Source organism: Onychostoma macrolepis, chromosome 15 (genome assembly GCF_012432095.1).
Source record: "Onychostoma macrolepis isolate SWU-2019 chromosome 15, ASM1243209v1, whole genome shotgun sequence".
NCBI lineage: Eukaryota > Metazoa > Chordata > Actinopteri > Cypriniformes > Cyprinidae > Onychostoma > Onychostoma macrolepis.
The window spans coordinates 28594899-28615815 of record NC_081169.1 but is presented as its reverse complement, the minus strand read 5'-3'; the positions used below and the strand labels follow the sequence as shown (position 1 = coordinate 28615815).

General features: G+C 31.9%; 1 protein-coding gene across 9 annotated transcripts in view; it reads left to right on the top strand.

Annotated features, from left to right (window-relative positions):
• gria4a (glutamate receptor, ionotropic, AMPA 4a) overlaps positions 1–20917 on the top strand; it is an 88324-nt gene that overhangs the window by 48595 nt on the left and 18812 nt on the right. For 8 of the 9 annotated variants that reach the window (XR_009274385.1, XM_058799779.1, XM_058799778.1 and 5 more), the window contains 2 exons: positions 4240–4446; positions 11127–11500. Coding sequence is in view for 8 of the 9 variants with exons in the window: in XM_058799779.1 (XP_058655762.1) it covers positions 4240–4446; positions 11127–11500 (581 nt within the window). In the remaining variant the exon portion in view is untranslated. Of the gene's footprint in view, positions 1–3314; positions 4220–4239; positions 4447–11126; positions 11501–20917 lie in introns of those variants that run through there. The other variant, XM_058799785.1, reaches the window with a different exon arrangement.

Below are 20917 nucleotides of genomic sequence, written 5' to 3'. Positions count from 1 at the left end.
CTGTTGCACTGATGTGTTTTATTTGCACCTGAAAAAGTCAATATGGATTCAAAACTTACCCTGTTTATTTTCTTAATATACATTCATATATCAAAATATAATAACTTTCTCCAACATCTGAAACAACTTAATGTAAAACTACATTTTAAAGTAAATTTGATACCCCTTCATTAAAATGCAATATTCCAGGTTATTAAAACTTACAGTAGGAATTGTGAATTTTAAAATGAAAAAGCAATAATTATTTACTCACCTTCACATCACTGCAGACTATATGACTTTATTTCCTCTGTGGAAGCGAAAAAAAAAAAAAGAAGATATTTAGCATCTATATGCATACAACAAAAATCGTTTTTGGAGGTCTATTTTATGATCTACATCAATAAACAGTAATGTATACTGTGTTATAGTTTCAAAATAATAGTTTAGTTTCAAATTTCATCATTTATTTGTAGTGCTGATTGTTTGTAGTGTTGATGTACTAATACAAATATAAATAATTTAATTTAAATAATATAAATAATTTAATAATACAAGTAATTTTAGTCTAAATACTTTTTGTTCTATAAATATAGTTTGTTTAAAAATAAATTACAAGTATATTTATTCTAAACACATTTTGTCCACTTATACATAATGAGGGACGAAAAGGAATTATTTAATAAATTAAATCACAAAAATTAAAATTAGATCATTTTAAAAATAAAAACAAAATCGAAATAAAACACCTACTAAAATAGATTAAATATCTGATTTCTTTACCTGTATGCCATGAGAAATGAACCAAATACAAGTATATTTAAGTATAATATACTTGTAATTAATTTTTTATTAAACTGTTTATATATTTACTAGTAAAAATGTAAATATTTACTGAATGAAAAACATTTATTCTAAACAAATTGTACAAAAAAGGGACTAAAAGGAATTATTTCCTAAATTAAATCATAAAAGTTTAGATTTAAAATAATTTAAAAATCATCAGAGAGCCATGAACCTGCAAATGTGCTGTTCAATTATTGAAATAATTTTAAATCTCAGAGGGAAGTACATTATTAAAGTCAAAAAAAGTTTGTGAATTTGTGTTCAGCTGCTGCTGTAACTAATGCAGCCTTCCCAACATCTTGACAATACTTAATGCCAATTAATGTAAATATAAAAATGATTATGGCAATAATAGCAAATAATGATACAAATGAAAAACACGAATCCCCATAAATATACACAGAAATGAACCTGACCTTCAGCCTCCGCAGTGTTTGCCTCTGGGGTCTCAGATTTCCCACAATCCACTGCAGAGTCACATTCAGCTCTGACTCCATTCTGATATGAATCACAGCCACATTAATTAGGCATAAATAAAACATTAATATATCTGCTACATTATATCAGTAGAACGGGCCATTTCATGTTGACTTTAAACAAGAACTATTTAATTACACAATGTGAGCACAAACAAACGGGGCGACGCTTTCTATAAATAGACACGTTAATTAATCCGATGAGAGTTCTGGAATCGATCAAGCGTAAGTGTGACAGATGCAGAGCAACGTATCGCGATGCACAAGCAGCACATCCAGATGTGTGTGTGTGTGTGTATGGACATGTGAGCTTCAGGCGGAGAGAGAGAGAGCGATTGCTGAGTAACTGATAGCTGTAATTAGTGTAACTCCGGGCTGAGGAGATGTGAGGCGTGTTCCTCCTATGTAACGTTCATTAACTCCACGCCTGCAGACAGCAGCCCATCTATCTACACTGAAGGCTCACACACACATCCGTTCATGTTTGTGTCCATTCATTCCTTCTCTTTTCTTACTTTAATGTCCTTCATCTGAAGGAGAAGTGGGCCGCTGTGTCCACCCACTCACTGTTTTAGAGAAATTATTCAGGCGTAATTCTGAGTTTCAAGGAATAGTTCACTCAAAAATGAACATTTGATGAAACTTTACTCACCCTCAGGCCATCCGAGATGTAGATGAGTTTGTTTCTTCATCAGATTTGGAGAAATGTAGCATTGCATCAGTGTCTCAGCAATGGATGCTCTGCAGTGAATGGGTGCCGTCAGAATGAGAGTCCAAACAGCTGATAATCACAATAATCCACACCACTCCAGTCCATCAATTTAATGTCTTGTGAAGACATAAATCCATCATTAAGATGTTTTTAACTTCAGACTGTTGCTTCTGGATAAAATATGAGTCCATAATCCATAATAACGCTTCCTCCAGTGAAAAAGTCCATCTCCTGTTGTCTCTCACATCAAAATCCACACACAGTTGTCTAGAGCTGTTTTGGCTTGTAAATGGTGTTTGATCTGTGCAGATTTCTCTCCTGATTCAGACCAGACACTTTTTTCACTTTGGAGATCTGTATTTTATTATCTATATCTATTAATGACATGATGACAATAACTACAGATAATAGCAATTAGCTCCAGTCTCATGCAAGCACTTAATGGTAGTTTGGTTTCATATTTTCATCATTTCTTTGCAGTGCTGCCTTCTTTTATTCTGTGCTTCGATTGATTGTATATTTATGTATTTACTGGCAAATAAATAAATAAATAATCTGAAGATAAATAACAAGTATATTTACTCAAAACACTTCTTGTTCAGTAAAATTATTTATTTAATGGTAAATATATAAATAATGTGCTTAAAAATAAATTTCCTCTAAATGCACTTTTTGTTTCGTAAATATACTTGCAATTTTTTGTTTTAAAAAAAGTTCATTTATACACTTCGTAAATATATAAACAAATTATTTATTTTAAAAATTACAAGTATATTCACTCCAAACAAAGTTTTTGTTCAGTAAAATGTATTATATTTACTCAAAACACTTATTAATTATTTACTAGTACATATATAAATTATTCTTTTAAAAATAAATCAAATGCACTTTTTGTTCAGAAAATATATTTGTAATTTCTTTTAAATAAATGATACAGTACATATATAAATAATAATTTCTGTTAAAAATATTATTGAATATATGTACTTGTAAATAAATAATTTATTGAGAAAAAATTACAAGTATATTTACTCTAAACAAACCTTTTGTTCAGTAAATACTTTTTGTTCAGTAAATATATTTGTATTTTTTTAAGAACTAAACGAATTAGTAAATATATATAAATTAATACACTTAACTCTAAACACTTTTTGCATTTATTTATACACAATAAGGGACGAGAAGAAATTATTTTCTATAGTAAATCGACAGCACAACACACATGATGCGATCCATAAATAACTTGTAATATTCATATAACATTACACTTACGTTCTGCTCTTGTGTGCCTTCATATCCAGATGAATGTGTTTCCATATCAGTGTCAAAGAGAGAAAAAAAAGAAAAGAAAAAAAAATCAGGCTCCAGAATGAAGTGCTATACACTGTGTGGTGGTATTTCATTCAGTTTCTCCATTGAAGACCTCTATTTTATAAACATTGTAAAATAATTGACTGTCAAATGAATGTACTTTGACATTTACACTGTCAAAATGTATTATGTTGTTTCTCTGTCTAAATGATCCTTGCTTTAATGCTTAGAATGCTTCCTCTTGTCGGAAATGATCTCTTGATTTTATTTTTATTATATGAACTTGTTTAATGTAATTTGCTCTAATTAAATCATTTGATTGTTATTGCCCCGTTGATTATAGTGACTTGATATTTGCACTTTGCCTCTAATGGTTTAAATGTAAAATGTTTTGGATTCTGTCATATAGTCGTACACGTGTGGAAATGATTCAAATAAATGTTTTGATTTATAATGTTAATCTTGTCAGTCAAACTTTTATTGGCAGCATTTCTAATGAGCATCACAAATACATATTAAACTAATTTATGCTCATAAAAGAGTGCAATGTTAGTATCCTACATGGTGTACTACATATTTATGAATGCAATCAGCTCATGCATATAGTCCTGTCAACTCATGCTACGTGATTATCAGTATTAATGAAGTTACTATATTAAGAAAATAAGTTTAGAAAACTATCTATACTGGTGCTTTTAAGAACCTAGAAACCAAAACGCTGATCTGAAAAACCTTTTTAAGCTCTCCAAAGAATCTATAAAGCCAAAAATGATTCTTGAAAAGAAGTCGGTCTTCCAGAGAACTTTTATTTTGAAAAGTGTAATTAATGATACAGTTTAATTTTGAGGTCAGCTTGACCATCCCTGCCCACCTCTGTCTGTGTGTGTGTGTGTGTGCGTGTGTGTGTCTGTTTAGGAAGGACCGTACGTGATGCTGAAGAAGAACTGGGAGATGTATGAAGGAAATGACCAGTATGAAGGATACTGCGTGGATCTGGCGTCCGAGATCGCCAAACACATTGGCATCAGGTACAAGATCTCCATCGTTCCTGACGGGAAATACGGAGCCAGAGATCCAGAGACGAAGATCTGGAACGGCATGGTTGGGGAGCTGGTGTACGGGGTGAGATACATACATATATATCAGTCACACAGGGTCATTTACATGTGTATTTACATTTTACAGATAATTCTCGTCATGTTTTATCATGAATGTTACCTTTTTTCCCCACACATCAGACTTTTTTTGCATGTGCATCAGATGGAAGAGTCTGAAAAATAGTTTTCCAACATGATTTCAGCTAAAGAAGCCACATTTATGATATATGTTATAGAAATGTAAAAAGAAATAAACTGGAGAGAAGAACATTTTACTGGTAAATATACAAACATTTATATTTATGGAACAAAAAGTGTTTAATTTAGTGGGAGCTTTATATATATATATATATATATATATATATATATATATATATATATATTTACCAGCAAAATAAAAAATAAAACAATTTAAAAACAAGTATATTAAAATGTAATTTTCAAAATTAAAAGAAAAGTATTTTGAAGTAAAAAATTATATTTATATTTAGGCTAAATATTTTTGATTCAGTAAATATAATTGTAGAGTAAATACACTGTAAAAGTGCTAAGTTGACTTAACTTAAAAATCGAGGAAACCCGTTGCCTTAAACTTTTTAAGAAACTAATAATTAAAAAAATAAGTTCACTTTTTTTTAATTGTTATTTAGTTAATAATTTTGAGGCAACGGGTTTCAAAGTCAATTTAGCACTTTTTACAGTGTATGCTTAATTTATTTTTAAATAATTGATTTATGTTTTTACTAGTAAATATATAAGCAATTTATTTAAACAAAAATATATTTAAATTATATTTTATAATACATTACATTTTTGGGAACACTTTATAACTTTACTTTACAACAAAGTTTAATTTGTTAGCAATAATTACCTACATTAGTTTACAATGAACAATACTTCTATATCATTTATTAATATTAGTTAATCGCAACATTTACCAATACATTTTTTAAAATCAATCTGTTAACATTAGTAAACTCTGAAATAACATGAACAATTGGATTTTTATTAATTAACATTAACAGAGATTAATGAATACTGTAAAAAATATACAGTTTTTTGTTGCTAACCAGTGTTGTTATTTTTAACTAATACTAAAAGTATTAAATTTAGTTTTTGGCACCTTACAGCTGAAATGAAAATAAAATTAAAATATTAGATCAAAAACGTTTAAAAACATTAAACAAAATGTGAAATGTTGCCTTAGCAACTAACTGTAATATATAGATTTATGTTGAAGTACTAAAATTACTAAAACTAAAACTGAAATAAAAAGTATGAAAGTTAAACAGCAACATTAAAATATTCAATATTTATATAAAACATAAAAATAAAACTATAATTTATATACTAAAACGTTACATTTAAAACAAACAAAATATCAAATAAAACCTATTCAAAATATAAATAAAACTATAATAGGATCTTAATGGAAAAAAATAACACAGAATAGAAATGTTAAAAAATAATACAAAATTACAAAAGAACGTAACAAAATTACTAAAACTAAAATGAAAACTACAAATTAACTAATTAAACAACAAATTAAAATAAAACTTAATTCAAAATATTAATAAATACTATAATAGTATATAAATAATTCTATTAATTAATAATAATAATAATAATATATATATATATATATATATATATATATACTTTATTATATAATTTATATAGTCTATTTACAATACATACAGTGTGTGTGTGTGTATATATATATATATATATATATATATATATATATATATATATATATATACACACACATACACACACACACACACACACACACACACATATATATATATATATATATATATATACACATACACACACACACACATTTATAATGCATGTATATAAATAATAAATAGTACTTATAATATATTCAAATAAATAATATCTCAAATCGAAAACGGATGCTAACAAATGATTCCTAAAGCATCACCAACAGAGCATTTAACATTCTGGCAAAACAGCAGAAGAAGCCGATTACTCATGTTTGCTCAAATTGTTTGCAGACAACTATTGACATATTTAATTTAATCATCTAAGTCAATTTACATCTTTAATTTTCCACCAATAAGACAAGACACGTCGTAAAAATACAACAAATAAACAAGAAAATTAGAGAAAGGAATTAGTTTCCATAAACCAACAGCACGATCTCTCATTACAGTATGTTAATGTTCGGCCCGCAGCAGAAGCGCGGCGGTTTGACCAGATGAGTTTGGTCGCGAGCGATGGACGCGGCGTTTGTATTGCCAGAGCTCAAGGCGGTTTCTCTTTTAAACGCAGCCAGAAGTATTAACACCATTATTCAGCGTGCAAGTACATAAAATCAGTCACTCGTACGTCGCCTCTCTGACATCTCGCTGCGACTCCAACAGCGAAAGGCAAACGCTCCTGCCGCCGAGTGTTAATGAGCTCAGGGAGAGGACAGATGCGCTTCTTTCTGCCCCATTAAACACTCTCATCCACCAACCTGCTCTCTAACACACACTCCACACGCAAAGATGCCATTCACATTCTCCACAGTGAGATTTATAGGTTTGACCATAACATATAAAGTTTTCATGAGGGAGCAGAGGGTGTTAAACAACGTTATTAGACGCTCTCTGGTCAAGTGCTGCGTTCTGCCGTCAGATGTTCTGTATAATGATCGTTAATCTGTGTATTTGACTGGTCTTCAAGGAATAGTTCAGCTAAAAATGAATTTAGTGAAAGTTTATGCCATCTAAGATGTAGAGGAGTGGACAAACTCAGCATTCCATCACTTGGATGCTCTGCAGTGAATGGGTGCCGTCAGAATGAGAGTCCAAACAGCTGATAAACACATCACAATAATCCACACCACTCCAGTCCATCAGTTAACATCTGGAGAACACAAAAGTCCATGATTCATAATAATGCTTCCTCCAGTGAAACACAATCACGTATAATCAAATAATTTCAGTTTATGTGCAATATTCATTGATCTGGAAAGGCTGTAATGGTGGTTAAAAAAAAAAAAAAATCCAGTTGTTTTTACAGAAAAAGTTGCAACTGTGGTTGCCAGAATTATGCAAATAATAAAATAAAATAAAAATACAGTAAAATAAAAACAATTTAACAGAACACAGTTTAAAACTGAGGTAATTTTAAAACTTAAATTTAAATGAAAATTAGAATGGTTGCCTTGGCAACTAACTGAACTATAAATGAACTAAAACTGGAAAAAAAAAAACCTAAATAGAAATAGAAAAAAATACATATTTAAAATAAAATGAAAACTGAAAATATGAAAGTTAATTAAAAATATTAATAAATACTATAATATTATATAAAAAATACTAAAACAACACGGATGCCAACAAATAAGACCATTTGTAAAGCGTTATCTTTTTTTTTCTTTTTTTTTTACAACAGAGCATAAAAAAAACAGACACGCTGACAAAACAGCACAGAGAAGCTGATTACTCATGTTTGCAGACAACTATTGACTTATTTAATTAAAATCTGTTTTGAACCTGTGGCATTTTTCCAGTCTTTCACCATTCAAATTTTATTATTTTGTTACAGTGTCACTATGGCAAAATAAATCATTTTTCAGGGTTTATTTTGAGGCAATGACTGGCTAAATGTAAATTCTCCTTTACGTATTAAATGCAAAATTTCAAATGATATATTTAGGCATTACACCTACAATTTTGAAGCAATATCAAAAAGCAGAGACAGATCGCTGATATCGAGGAAAATGTGCAGCAGACTTGACAGCCAGCCAGATTTGTTTAAAACATTACATAAAAATGACCCGAAAAACCCAGAGTGTTTTGATTACATCACTGTAAATTTTAGGAGGAAAAATTCATTCATTTATTCACTTATAAGAGACGTTAAGCAAACTGCAGTCAGCAGCATAATTTACAGCACTACAACAGAAGATTTGACATTCCTCGCCGTTCGAAATGAATATGATCAGACACAAAGACCGAGGACTGAGAAAGAATACATAATTGAAATAATTGTGTTTTCGTCTCTGGCTGTGCACAAAAAGCGTACTGTGTAATATGATTCAAACACATGACTCTGGAGAGCAGGTTCTTTTAATGAATCGGTCAGAGAAGTTAATCAATTTACACTGATTTAATGACTGGATGATAGTGTGTGTGTGTGTGTGTGTGTGTGTGTGTGTGTGTGTGTGTGTGTGTGTGTGTAAAATATCAAAATCATATTTATGTATTTACATATAAAAATTAATATGAGTTTTCTTTTTTCTAATCTGAATTAATATGTGTTATATGTAGATATGTGTATAATCTATATTATTTGTATTATATTACAATATTTGCTTTAAACTTTTTGTCTGACCTAAGATGAACCAAATAAAAAATAATAATAATAAAGTTAATATGAAAATGATAATAATATTAATATTTTATTCATAACAGTTAATATAAAAATTTTCATATTTTATAATTTATCATATATATAATTACTATATTATTACTATACTATATTCTTACTATATTATGCATAAACTTTTGTACATAAAACATTTATTATTTTATTTTATCATAAAATAATGTAAATTAAAATGTTTCAAAATGATATAATGATTACATTATATATGACTATATTATGTATAAACTTTTATTTTTTTACATAAAATTGTTTTCACATTTATATTTATATTGTATTAAAAATAAATTAAAATGTTGCAAAATATAAAAAAATACACTGGGTTTTTTTTTCAGTGTATAGTTAGGAATAATTGTTTTAATTGATTTTTTTATTTATTGATTTTTTTTTTTTTTTGTGCACAGCCGTGCAATATTGTCTTTTCGGACTGTTTTCAAATCTTTTTTGCTTTTTTGCTTTGCACGCCATTAATCTTAAAGCTGCTGGGTTTGATTCAAGGCTTATAACTCCTTATTGAAGAATTTTTTGCAACACAGCTGGAGAAAATAAATGCCAAACAAATTTCCAGCACCAAGGCTGCTGAAAAAGCACACACACACACACACACACACACACTCTCTCTCTTATTCAGAGGAGGATGTCACACACAACCGAATCGTTCATGCTTTACAGTGCATGCGAATTCAGACATTACTCACATGAAATTACATGAGCCAAATCTTTTCTTCTTTTAAGCTTGCAAAATTGCAGAAAACGTTAATTACGAGCTGCGGGCTCCTCGAGGGATTATTAGGAAAAAAATACAGAACAGCATTTTGGAATGAAAACCCGCTCAGCATCATACTCTGCATTGAACGGCTCGTCTCTCGACGTGTTTCATGGATTCTGAATCCGACCTCTCGCTGGCACGAACACAGGATCGCTCTCTCTGTTGCCACAGGCCTCTAATTAAATTTAGCAGCAAAACAACTTCTTGTATTCCTACAGGAGGGCCAAAAGATGGCCGACTTTCACAGCGACCTTTCACTGGTATTAAACCACTGAACCGCTGTAAATATTACTGTCGCAAGTCCCTCAGATGCCCTTTCATTGATAAAACCATCTCCATTCACAACCACTCAAATCCTGGGCTTTTTATAAACTTGCGGTATGCTGTAAATGTGATATAAAAAAGGAAGTGCATTGCAATTTTTTCTCAAGGATTTTTATCATCTATTCTAAACCCTAATGGGCTGTTTAAACAGCTACTGGTGAACATGTTTTTCTTGCACCATTGAAAGCACTTTACTCTAACAACCCGTCTCTCTCGGTCTTAGTGTTGGTTTAACCAGGTCTTCACCGCAATACAGGGCGTCAGACGGATACAGAAACAAGTCATTTCTGCTGTCGTTTCTCTACATAAAAGGGGCATATTCTACAGTATTTTGCCATGAAAAGTCCACTTAAATTTGAATGTTTTTTAAAATGTATGATTTTTTAATAATTCAGTAAGGATGCACTAAATTGATCAAAAGTGAAAGTAAAGACCATAATAATGTTATAAAAAATTTCTTTCAAATAAATGTTGTTCTTTTGAACTTTCTATTCATTAAAGAATCCTGAAAAATAAAATGTATCACAGTTTCCACAAAAATATTGGGCAGCACAACTGTTTTCAACATCAGAAATGTTTCTTGAGCAGCAAATCAGCATATCAGAATGATTTCTGAAGGATCACGTGACACTGAAGACTGGAGTAATGATGCTGAATGATTCAGCTTTGATCACAGGAATAAATTACTATATATTCACATAGAAAACAGTTATTTCAAATAGTAAAAATATTTCACAATTTTATTGTATTTTTTACATTTTTGATCAAATAAATGCTGCCTTTAATAAACTCATTTACTCACCCTCATGTCGTTCCAAACAAAGACTTCCTTTATTCTGTGGAAGATGAAAGATGATGTTTTGAAGAATGTCTCAGTGTTTTTTATTATCAGTACAATGAAAGTCAATGGGGTCCAATGTTGTTTGGACCTCAACAATCTTAAAAATACATTATTTTGTGGTTTGAAATGACATGAAGGCAAGTAAACAATGACAAAATATAAATTGTCGGCTGAAATATTTGGCTTTAAGTATACAACAAACAACTGAAAACGATTTTTTTTTTTAAATCACCATGAGACTTTGAAATAATGTTTTTTTCTCCCATTTTGACATCAAAATCTACTCATTTTTGCAGCTTCGTTTCAATAAATAATCTGAATAGCAACGTCACGTTCTGAACCTCTGAATGTTTTCGCTCCTCCACAGAAAGCGGAAATCGCTGTGGCCCCTTTAACCATCACTCTGGTCCGGGAGGAGGTGATCGATTTCTCCAAGCCATTCATGAGTCTGGGCATCTCCATCATGATCAAAAAGCCTCAGAAGTCCAAACCGGGCGTCTTCTCCTTCCTGGACCCGCTGGCCTACGAGATCTGGATGTGCATCGTGTTCGCCTACATCGGCGTGAGCGTGGTGCTCTTCCTGGTCAGCCGCTTCAGCCCGTACGAGTGGCACACCGAGGAGCCCGAGGAAGGCTCCGACGGTCCGCCCAGCGACCAGCCCCCCAATGAGTTCGGCATCTTCAACAGTCTCTGGTTCTCCCTGGGCGCCTTCATGCAGCAGGGCTGCGACTTCACACCCAGGTGAGAGCATCTGATGCAGAATGGTAGTGCTGAGCCATTAATCCAAATACAGCTGAGGTCAAAAGCTTATATCCCCCTTTCAGAATCTGCAAAATAAGAGGGATCATACAAAATGCATGTTATTGTTTATTTAGTTCTGACCTGAATAAGATATTTCACATAAAAGATGTTTACATAAAATCCACAAGAGAAAATAATAGCTGAATTTATAAAAATCACCCCGTTCAAAAGTTTACATCCCCTTGATTCGTAATACTGTGTTGTTAACTGAATGATCCACAGCTGTGTTTGTTTGTGTTGTGATAGTTGTTCATGAGTCCCTTGTTTGTCCTGAACAGTTAAACTGTCTGCTGTTCTTCAGAAAAATCCTTCAGGTCCCACAAATTCTTTGGTTTTCCAGCATTTTTGTGTATTTGAACCCTTTCCAACAATGACTGTATGATTTTGAGATCCATCTTTTCACACTGAGGACAACTGAGGGACTCATATGCACAAATTACATAAGATTCAAACGCTCACTGATGCTCCAGAAGGAAAAACCATGCTTTAAGAGTGGGGGGTGAGAACTTTTGAACAGAATGGAGATGATGTGTACATTTTTCTTATTTTGCCTAAATATCATATTTGTTCATTTAGTACTGCTCTTCAGAGGCAACAGAAGACAGTTATGTTTCCCAGAAGACAAAATAAGTTAAATTTACCCTGATCTTCAAATTCAAAAAGTTTTCACCCCCGGGTCTAAATGCATGGATTTTTCTTCTGGAGCATCAGTGAGCATTCATCAGGGAGCATCAGCTGTGGATCATTCAGGTAACAACACAGTATTAAGAATCAAGGGGATGTAAACTTTTGAACGGGGTCATTTTTATAAATTAAACTATTATTTTCTCTTGTGGACTATATGTAAACATCTTTTATGTGAAATATCTTATTCAGGTCAGTACTAAATAAACAATAACATGCATTTTGTATGATCCCTCTTATTTTGGTAAAATAATTAACATTTTGCTTTATAACATGCACTTTAACATGCAACATGTGCTAACCATCTTCACAAACTTATAAACCTGCTGTTGTCAAAAAGAGAAGCTTTAAGGACTCCCTGCGGTTTTCAGTCAAAATAAAAGCTTGATGGTTTATTAGTATTATAGAATTGTAATTTTAGTTGTACTGTGAAACCAAATGATTTGCTGTTATTGTTATATTTTTCTGAAATAATAGATGTTTTATTTTATTTTACAGAGAATCAGAATTACAATAGTAATATTTCATATTTTGTTTAATATTTTTATTTAGTAATATTTTAATAATAATAATACAAACAACAACAACAAAACAACAATAATAATAATAATAATAATTATTATTATTATTATTATTATTATAAAATGCAACATTCCAACAATCTTCCCAAATGTATAATAATAATAACTTAATTGTGAGATTTAAACTCAGAATTGTAATATATAAACTTGCAATTCTGAGAAAAAGTCACTTTATATCTCACAACTGTTTTATTTGTTTCTGCCACAGAATTAATAATGAAAAAGATAATTGCAACTTTTTAATCTCACAGTTCTGACTTTCTCGCAATTACGAGATTCTCACAATTCTGAACTTTCTTCTCAGAATTGCAAGTTTATATCTTGCAATTCTTACTCTTTTCTCAGAATTGTGAGATATAAATTCAGAATTGCAAGAAAAAAGTTGTGAGATAAATTATTAGTAGTAAATTTAGTACATTTTATTGCTATTTTTTTATCCTGTGGTGAAAATGGGATTCCATAAATATTTTCCAACTAAAATAATACTTTAATTTAATAATTGAATTTAACACTTGAATTTACCACATTATTATTAAATAATATTCCTTTATTTATTTGTCTGTTTTTTAGTCACCCTAATAATAACTTTCTTAATTTACTTTCTCACTTGAGCGTCAGTTTTTTCCCACCACAGCTGTCAGAAATCTCTCCAGTAGGCATGATCTCTAGTAATGCACACGGCAGATGTTTTCTGGTCTAAAGCGGATAATTCCTGTGCTTTTGTCTGCGCTGACCTAAAGGCTGCCGTGAAGCCCAGGCACGAAATTAAAGATGGAATTTGTCGTCTGTATCCAGGAAGAAACCGCAGGCTCACAGTCTCCGCTTCCTTCAAGACAAACATTAAACTTTCATCCCTGCAGCTGCATGGCAGAAAATCACACTTTATTTTTAGAATATTTATAAGAATATAGCATTTTATTATTGATAGCCAGAGAATGCGGTGTGATGAAAAATTGATGTTCGGGGTCCGGGGAAAGGCGGCGCCTCTAAACTGCACAAAATTACCAGAGTCTGTCCCAAAAAACAAACAGAACGAGAGCGACGAGCGCTGCTGTGAATGCGATCTGCTGATGTTCTGCTGTAACAACGCTTTCACACCCTTTCTTATGAAACATTTACGCTGCCATATCATGGCTCGCTGTGTGTTAAACCTGTGTCTGAGAGCACGCAGAATTACCCTTACTAAATGACATGGTTCCTGCCAAACGCCGGGCGGTTTGACCCGCAGAGGCACACAGATACCCGCTGGCCGCTTCTGAGAGGTTAATGGTGTCAGAAGCGTTCAGATTTTCAGAAACAGTGGCACTGACATTAGCATTAGCCTGGTCAGCAGCTCTGTGCACTAAAGTACATTACTGATCCACACACACACACACACACCTAGTCCAACTCTCTCATACATTACCCACAAAAAATATACAGAGAGACTGAGCTATTTTTTTTAAATGAATATACTTCACTTTCTATTATTTAAATGAATGAATACTGTGGCACTATTACAGTTAAAGTCAACTTGAAATCACTGTTGATGCCATTTACCTTCTTTTTATTACAAGAAAAAACATACACACACACACTGTGTATATATATATATATATATATATATATATATATATATATATATATATATATATATATATATATATATATATACATACATACACACACACACACACACACACACACATACATATTATATATACACACACACACACACATATACTGTATATATATACACATATACATACTAAAACTAAATATATATTTATATATAACTAAAATAACTAATATTGACTTAAAATATTCTTTAAAAATTCAACATTTTTATTTCATTTTATTTTAACTTAAACTAAAATCACTCAACTAAAATTACAAAAAATTAAATAACTTACTTAAAAAAATCCAAAAGTATAAAAGATACCAAAACAAAATTGCTAAAATTATATTGATACTAAAATGACACTGTTTATATATATATATATATATATATATATGAGCTTATTGTACACAATTAATCAGTCCATATTATTCTGAAGAAGAAAATGATGTACACAATTGTTAATCAAAACGCAATAACTTACTTACGACTCTGCAGTGACTTTATTGTTCAGTTGATCATCATCAAGGCCATGCTGTCAGGGAATAAAATGTCAATGTCAATAAATGGATCAATCAAATAGTGAATAAAATCAACATTATTTCTAACTGAAGTTTCTGTTTCACTGTGAAATGCATCACATTACAGAAGGCTAAAGCTTTGCAAATGCAGTTTCATGTTGTCTAAATCACACACACACACACACACTTGTTTTATAAGTGTAATTTTGCACAGATGTCCACTAAACAATCAAGGGAATGTGTCTTTGTGTAAACAGCAGCTGCAGCAAATTGATTCTCCATTATCAAGTCTCACACGGGGCGAGTGAACATGCAAAGAGGCAGGGCTATTCAATGTCCTTCAATTTCGCTTGGGTTTCTGCCTCGTTCTCTCTCTCTCTCTGTCCGTCTGTATCTCTCGCTCATGTTCTCTTCACTGCCATCAGGACATTCCATCAATATCTCCCGCTGCAGGCTGAATTAGGCTGTCAGTCAGGCAGGCAGAGAGAGGATTGCACACCTATTCTTGAACAAATGAAACATTTTTGCCTCGGTTTTTAAAAAACTCCTTTCAGAAACAGGTCATACATGAAGCCTGCATACTGTCTAATGCATTATAGAAAACTCTTTATTCATTATAAATAGTGAAATCTAGAATGCAAAGTGGCCAATATAATGGCATTTAATAGTGGCAAATGAAATAGTCCTAGAAAGCATATTTTACCATTTTTTACTCAAAATTCACTAAAACACTGAAAAAGAAAATTAATTTTTTGCTGACAAGATTGACGGTAGATTTTGCAAATAATATGAGAAGAAACAAATGTGTTTTATCATCAACTTGATGTACTAAAATAACTGAAATAAAAATTAATTTAAAAAAATTATACAGACAAATTTAAATATTTAAATTTAAAATAACAGAAAATAAACAAACATATATTTTAAAAATCTAAATATTAATAGAAATTTTAATAGTATTTCAATGATACTAAAATAACACTGGCAAAATAAATAAATATTAAAAACAAAATATACATTTTATTTCAGGTAGTTACCAAGGCATTTTCATTTAATTTAACTTGATGTACGAATACAACTAAAAGTAAACTAAAATTAAAAATTAATTAAACTATATAGACATAAAAAAATCTAAAACTTAAAAATTACAAAAACATACAACCAAATTTCTAAAAGCTGAACTAGGAGGAACATAGACAAAAAAAAAAAAATTAATAGAAACACTATGTGTGTGAATGTAAAAGTGTTTTTTTTTTTTTTTTTAAATCGTTTTAAACACAAAATAAATGTGAAAATGTTTTAATTTCTGCTGACAAGACTGAAGGTAGATTTTGGAAATAATATGAAAAGAAACTTCTTTCAATCAGTTGTCTGTTTTGTTAAAAAAAAAAAAAAATAGTATAATATTTGTCTATTCATGGTTATTATATTTGAATAATATAATGTATAAAAAAACCACCCAATTTAATGTGTATTTAATGCATTATGTGAACATGAATATTTAAGAATTCTAATCTTTTTTCCAAAAATAATAGTTCTGGATGCTGATTGGCTAATGCAGTGTTCTAGTCATATTTAATACACAATATATTAACTATAGCTATGACATTATACTGCATTAAATTGAAAAGGATATAATAACTCCAATATACATTGTAATGCAATGTGAATCTCTTTATAACGCTACACACATACAAGCGTATTTCTTCCAAATATCAGGCGCTGCTGGCTGTATTGTGTGGTGATGTCAGAGCGCGTGTTGTTTCTGTGCTGCAGCAGAGCTTTAGGACACGGCGTGTGATTCATGCGGCACACGCAGAGATAATTTCCTCTTAAAGGATTATTGCTCTTAATCCTGTGATGTGCACATTTATAATAGACTCCCTGTATTATGACTATGCACGTCTGATTATATGTCGTGCTGTGCCTGATGACTTGTGTGTGTGTGTGTGTGTGTGTGTGTGTGTTTAGTAAAATATTTAATAGCTTTTCTAGTACACTTTTTTTTAGTTTATATAAACATGCAAACTAGAACAAGTCAATTATGAGTTTGTTTCTTCATCAGATTTGGAGAAATGTAGCATTGCATCAGTGTCTCAGCAATGGATGCTCTGCAGTGAATGGGTGCCGTCAGAATGAGAGTCCAAACAGCTGATAAAAACATCACAATAATCCACACCACTCCAGTCCATCAGTTAACATCTTGAGAAGACAAAAGAAGCAAATCCATCATTAAGACGTTTTTTTTTTACTTGAACTGTCGCTAAAATAAGAGTCCATAATAACGCTTCTGCCAGTGAAAAAGTGTTCTGGTCTGAATCAGGAGAGAAATCTGCACAAATCAAGCACTGTTTACAATCCAAAACAGCTCTAAATAAATATGTGGCTGGATTTTGATGTGAGAGACAACAGGAGAGAAAGCGTTATTATGGATTATGGACTCATATTTTGGCAAGAAGAAACATCTTGATGGGCTTTGTTTCTTACAAACATGCAGCTTTTGTCTTCTCCAGATGTTAACTGATGGACTGGAGTGGTGTGGATTATTGTGATGTTTTTATCAGCTGTTTGGACTCTCATTCTGACGGCACCCATTCACTGCAGAGCATCCATTGCTGAGCAAGTGATGCAATGCTACATTTCTCCAAATCTGATGAAGAAACAAACTCATATACATCTTGCATGGGTGCATTTTTGGGTGAACTATTCCTTTAACCAGAGAAGGTTGGCCACACATTAGCACAAAGATTACACACCTGTCAAGATGTATCACACACACACACTCATCCATTCTGCTGGTCACGTCTCTCTCCTGCTTCCTAGTGTCTCTCTCTTTTGTTCCTTTCATATTCTTTTGTTCTCTGACTTCTCCACTGTAATCAAACTCAGCTTCTCCTCTGTCTTTCATACAGTAGCGCTCTGTTACAACACTTCAGCCTTTCATTCTCTGTCTGTCTCAGCAGGACTGATTTTAGAGTAGCGGATCCTGCGCTGATGCTGAATCCACAGCGTCACTACAAAACAAGTCGTATTTTACCCGAGTTATGAATCCGAGATGTCGGTCTGAATTGAATGTGATGAGATCAAAAGACTGGGTCAGATCTGGTTGCATGCAATAAAGAAACCGATTCACAAACAAGCGACTCATATGAGCTGGTTGTTTTAATTAATTAAAACTGAATCGATCTAATGGTCATGTGTTTGATACTCGGGTAATAAATAAACCATGCAATGTATTTTCAATGTATATTTCAAGCTGCTTTGGATAAAAGCGCATCCCTAATAAATCACTGAAAACAGGATTGACAGTAGATTTTGCAAATAATATGAGTAGAAATAAAGATGACTTGTTTTGTTTCAAAATAATATCATATTTGCTTATTAACAGGTACACTTTTAAATAATATTATGCATTTAAACACACAATCAACACAATTTAATTCACAATACTCTTCAACAATGTAAACATGCATGTTTAAATATTGTAATGTCTTTTATTAAACTAATAGATGCTGATTGGACAATGCAGCATTTTAGCCCCGTTAAATACACAATGTCATAACTATATCTACATGATATAATGAATTGCAATGTATTATAATGCAATGTGAATATTTTTAAAAGTGTATCACAAATGTGTAAATGTAAATGCAAAACATTTATGTAAAAGTCAGTACTATTTTTCTGGTGCAACTAACAACACAAATGTAGTCAATTTTGTGGACATTTCATTTAAAAGTAACATTTGTGGACATTTTCTAGCGATCATGGCAGGACTAATTCCTCAAATGATGGAGACGAGCATTTTAATAAGCCAGGGCATATATCCAAACTAGACTCAAAAAATATTACAGCGCTTTAATATAAAATAATAAACTGATGCATATTTGTCAGTCATACATAAATAAAATGGTTAAGAAACAGGTCAAATTTCTGCTCTCAAAAAATTGTGACAGTTTATTATTAACTGAATCTATTTGATTTTATTTAAATAATCATTTTGACATTCATGCATTTATTCAAATTGCTTAGAATCAGCATAAATCTGGTAATTAAATTTAATTCAAAGGTTAAAATGTGGAACAAGCAAAATTCAAGTCGTTAAAATGTATGAGATTGAAGAAAATGGATTTATTGATGATAAATGCATAAAGCTGGTTATTGTGTATTGTATATATTAGCACTATTACAGAAATCTGCCCTCATTTATGTACGACTGACAAATATGTGTCACATTAAGTTTATTAGTTTATGTTAAAATGCAATTAAAAAATACAAATCTTGATTCTAGGCCTAAATATTTTTTTGGAGTGCTATCGCACTAATGAACTGAACATGATGGGAAAACACGTCCCAATAAATCTGTCCAGCACATATTTACTGGAAGCGTTTGCACCATCACCTGATTTGCATAAATTCCTTCAGTGAACCAGATGCTAAACCAATGCATGCAGCGACAACAAACGACGCCATCAGTGGATTCCCGCCTAAATGTGATGCAAGAAATAGCAGCAGTCCATCAGAGCGAGATTAGAGCGCTGCTTTATGACCTCTGATGGCACGCGCATGAACACAATCACACACAGGCATCAAAAGGACCTTACAAACAGAGAGAGATTTGTCCTTTCCAGCCGTGATATTGCTCTCTCATCAGTAAAGGTATTCTCTGAGGACATGACTCTTTAGATGGGGTCAACGTCTCGCTCTCGCTCTGCTCCTCCCCATCTCTCTGTCTCTGCAGTGCTGAAACTGTCTCCATTTAAAATTAATTCCTGCCAGTGCAGTGACAGTACAAACTGCACACACACCACGCATGCATGCACATATGCCTTAAATACACATTGCCTACTGAGCTGGACTGTAAACTGACATCATGACTAGACAGCTGCAGTGTTAAAGATTCAAGTAAAATGCCCACCTCTTATTTTCTATAAAGCATCTTATGTATTGTGAAAAAGCAGAGCTCAATACAAATAAAAAAACTAACTTCACTAATAAATAAAAGCCTATACATAATAAATGTAGAAAAATATCATCATCATCTTTATTTGACTTCCTTCACGGTCAATTTCCAAACAAAACATTCTCATAAATAATAAATCAATCAAATAATTATATTTATAATCGGGGCTAATTTGTCTATGGTCTCATTTTCTGTTCTAATTTAATCGGATCCTTTTTCAAGTGTCTAAGATGATCGATGTGAGACAATATCATTCCTCATAGTGGAGTGACAGTAGAATGAGTCTGACTTTGTTAAATGGACCAAGAACCAAATAAACAGATGGCTTTGTTTTCTACTGAGAGGACCAATGGGAAACGGCCTAGTTTGGCCTGAAACTCAATTGGGCAGTTCTATAGGCATTTTAACAGAGTTTATTACCATCACAGCTTCTGTGAAGACACCGTACCGTTCTCTGCAGCACACTGCCGTATAAAATGCATTTTGTCTGGTATTTTGGGGTAATTAAATTTTACCATGGCTTTTGAATGAATCTGCGTGTTCTGCCATTTTTATTGATGAACTCCGGTCAGTGCAGCTAGTGGTGTGTTTCAGTAGATTAGTCTAAAGTCAGAGTACGGCATGTTTTTAATGAGATCTTGGTTTCATTTTGAAGACTGTAATTTTTCCTGGATTTACTGCAGGTCTCACAGATGCGCTACAGTCTTATAAGCTTATAATGAGTGTTCTGCCACTTCTTGAAATAGTGTAAAGTCATTTCTAAAGCAGAAATTTAATATTACCATCTTGCGGAGTGAGGCCAGAGATTGTTTGGAAGTCTAAAAATGAAGGCAAAATGAAATCAAATACAGATTTCATATATCTTACTCATTTTCTGTTTTGAACTATTTCTACAATATGTGTCTTTAATAGGGAGACTGAAGCTTAAAGGTATAGTTCGCCAAAAAATGAAATTTTCATAAACATTTACTCACCCTCAGGCCATCCAAGATGTAGATGAGTTTATTTTTC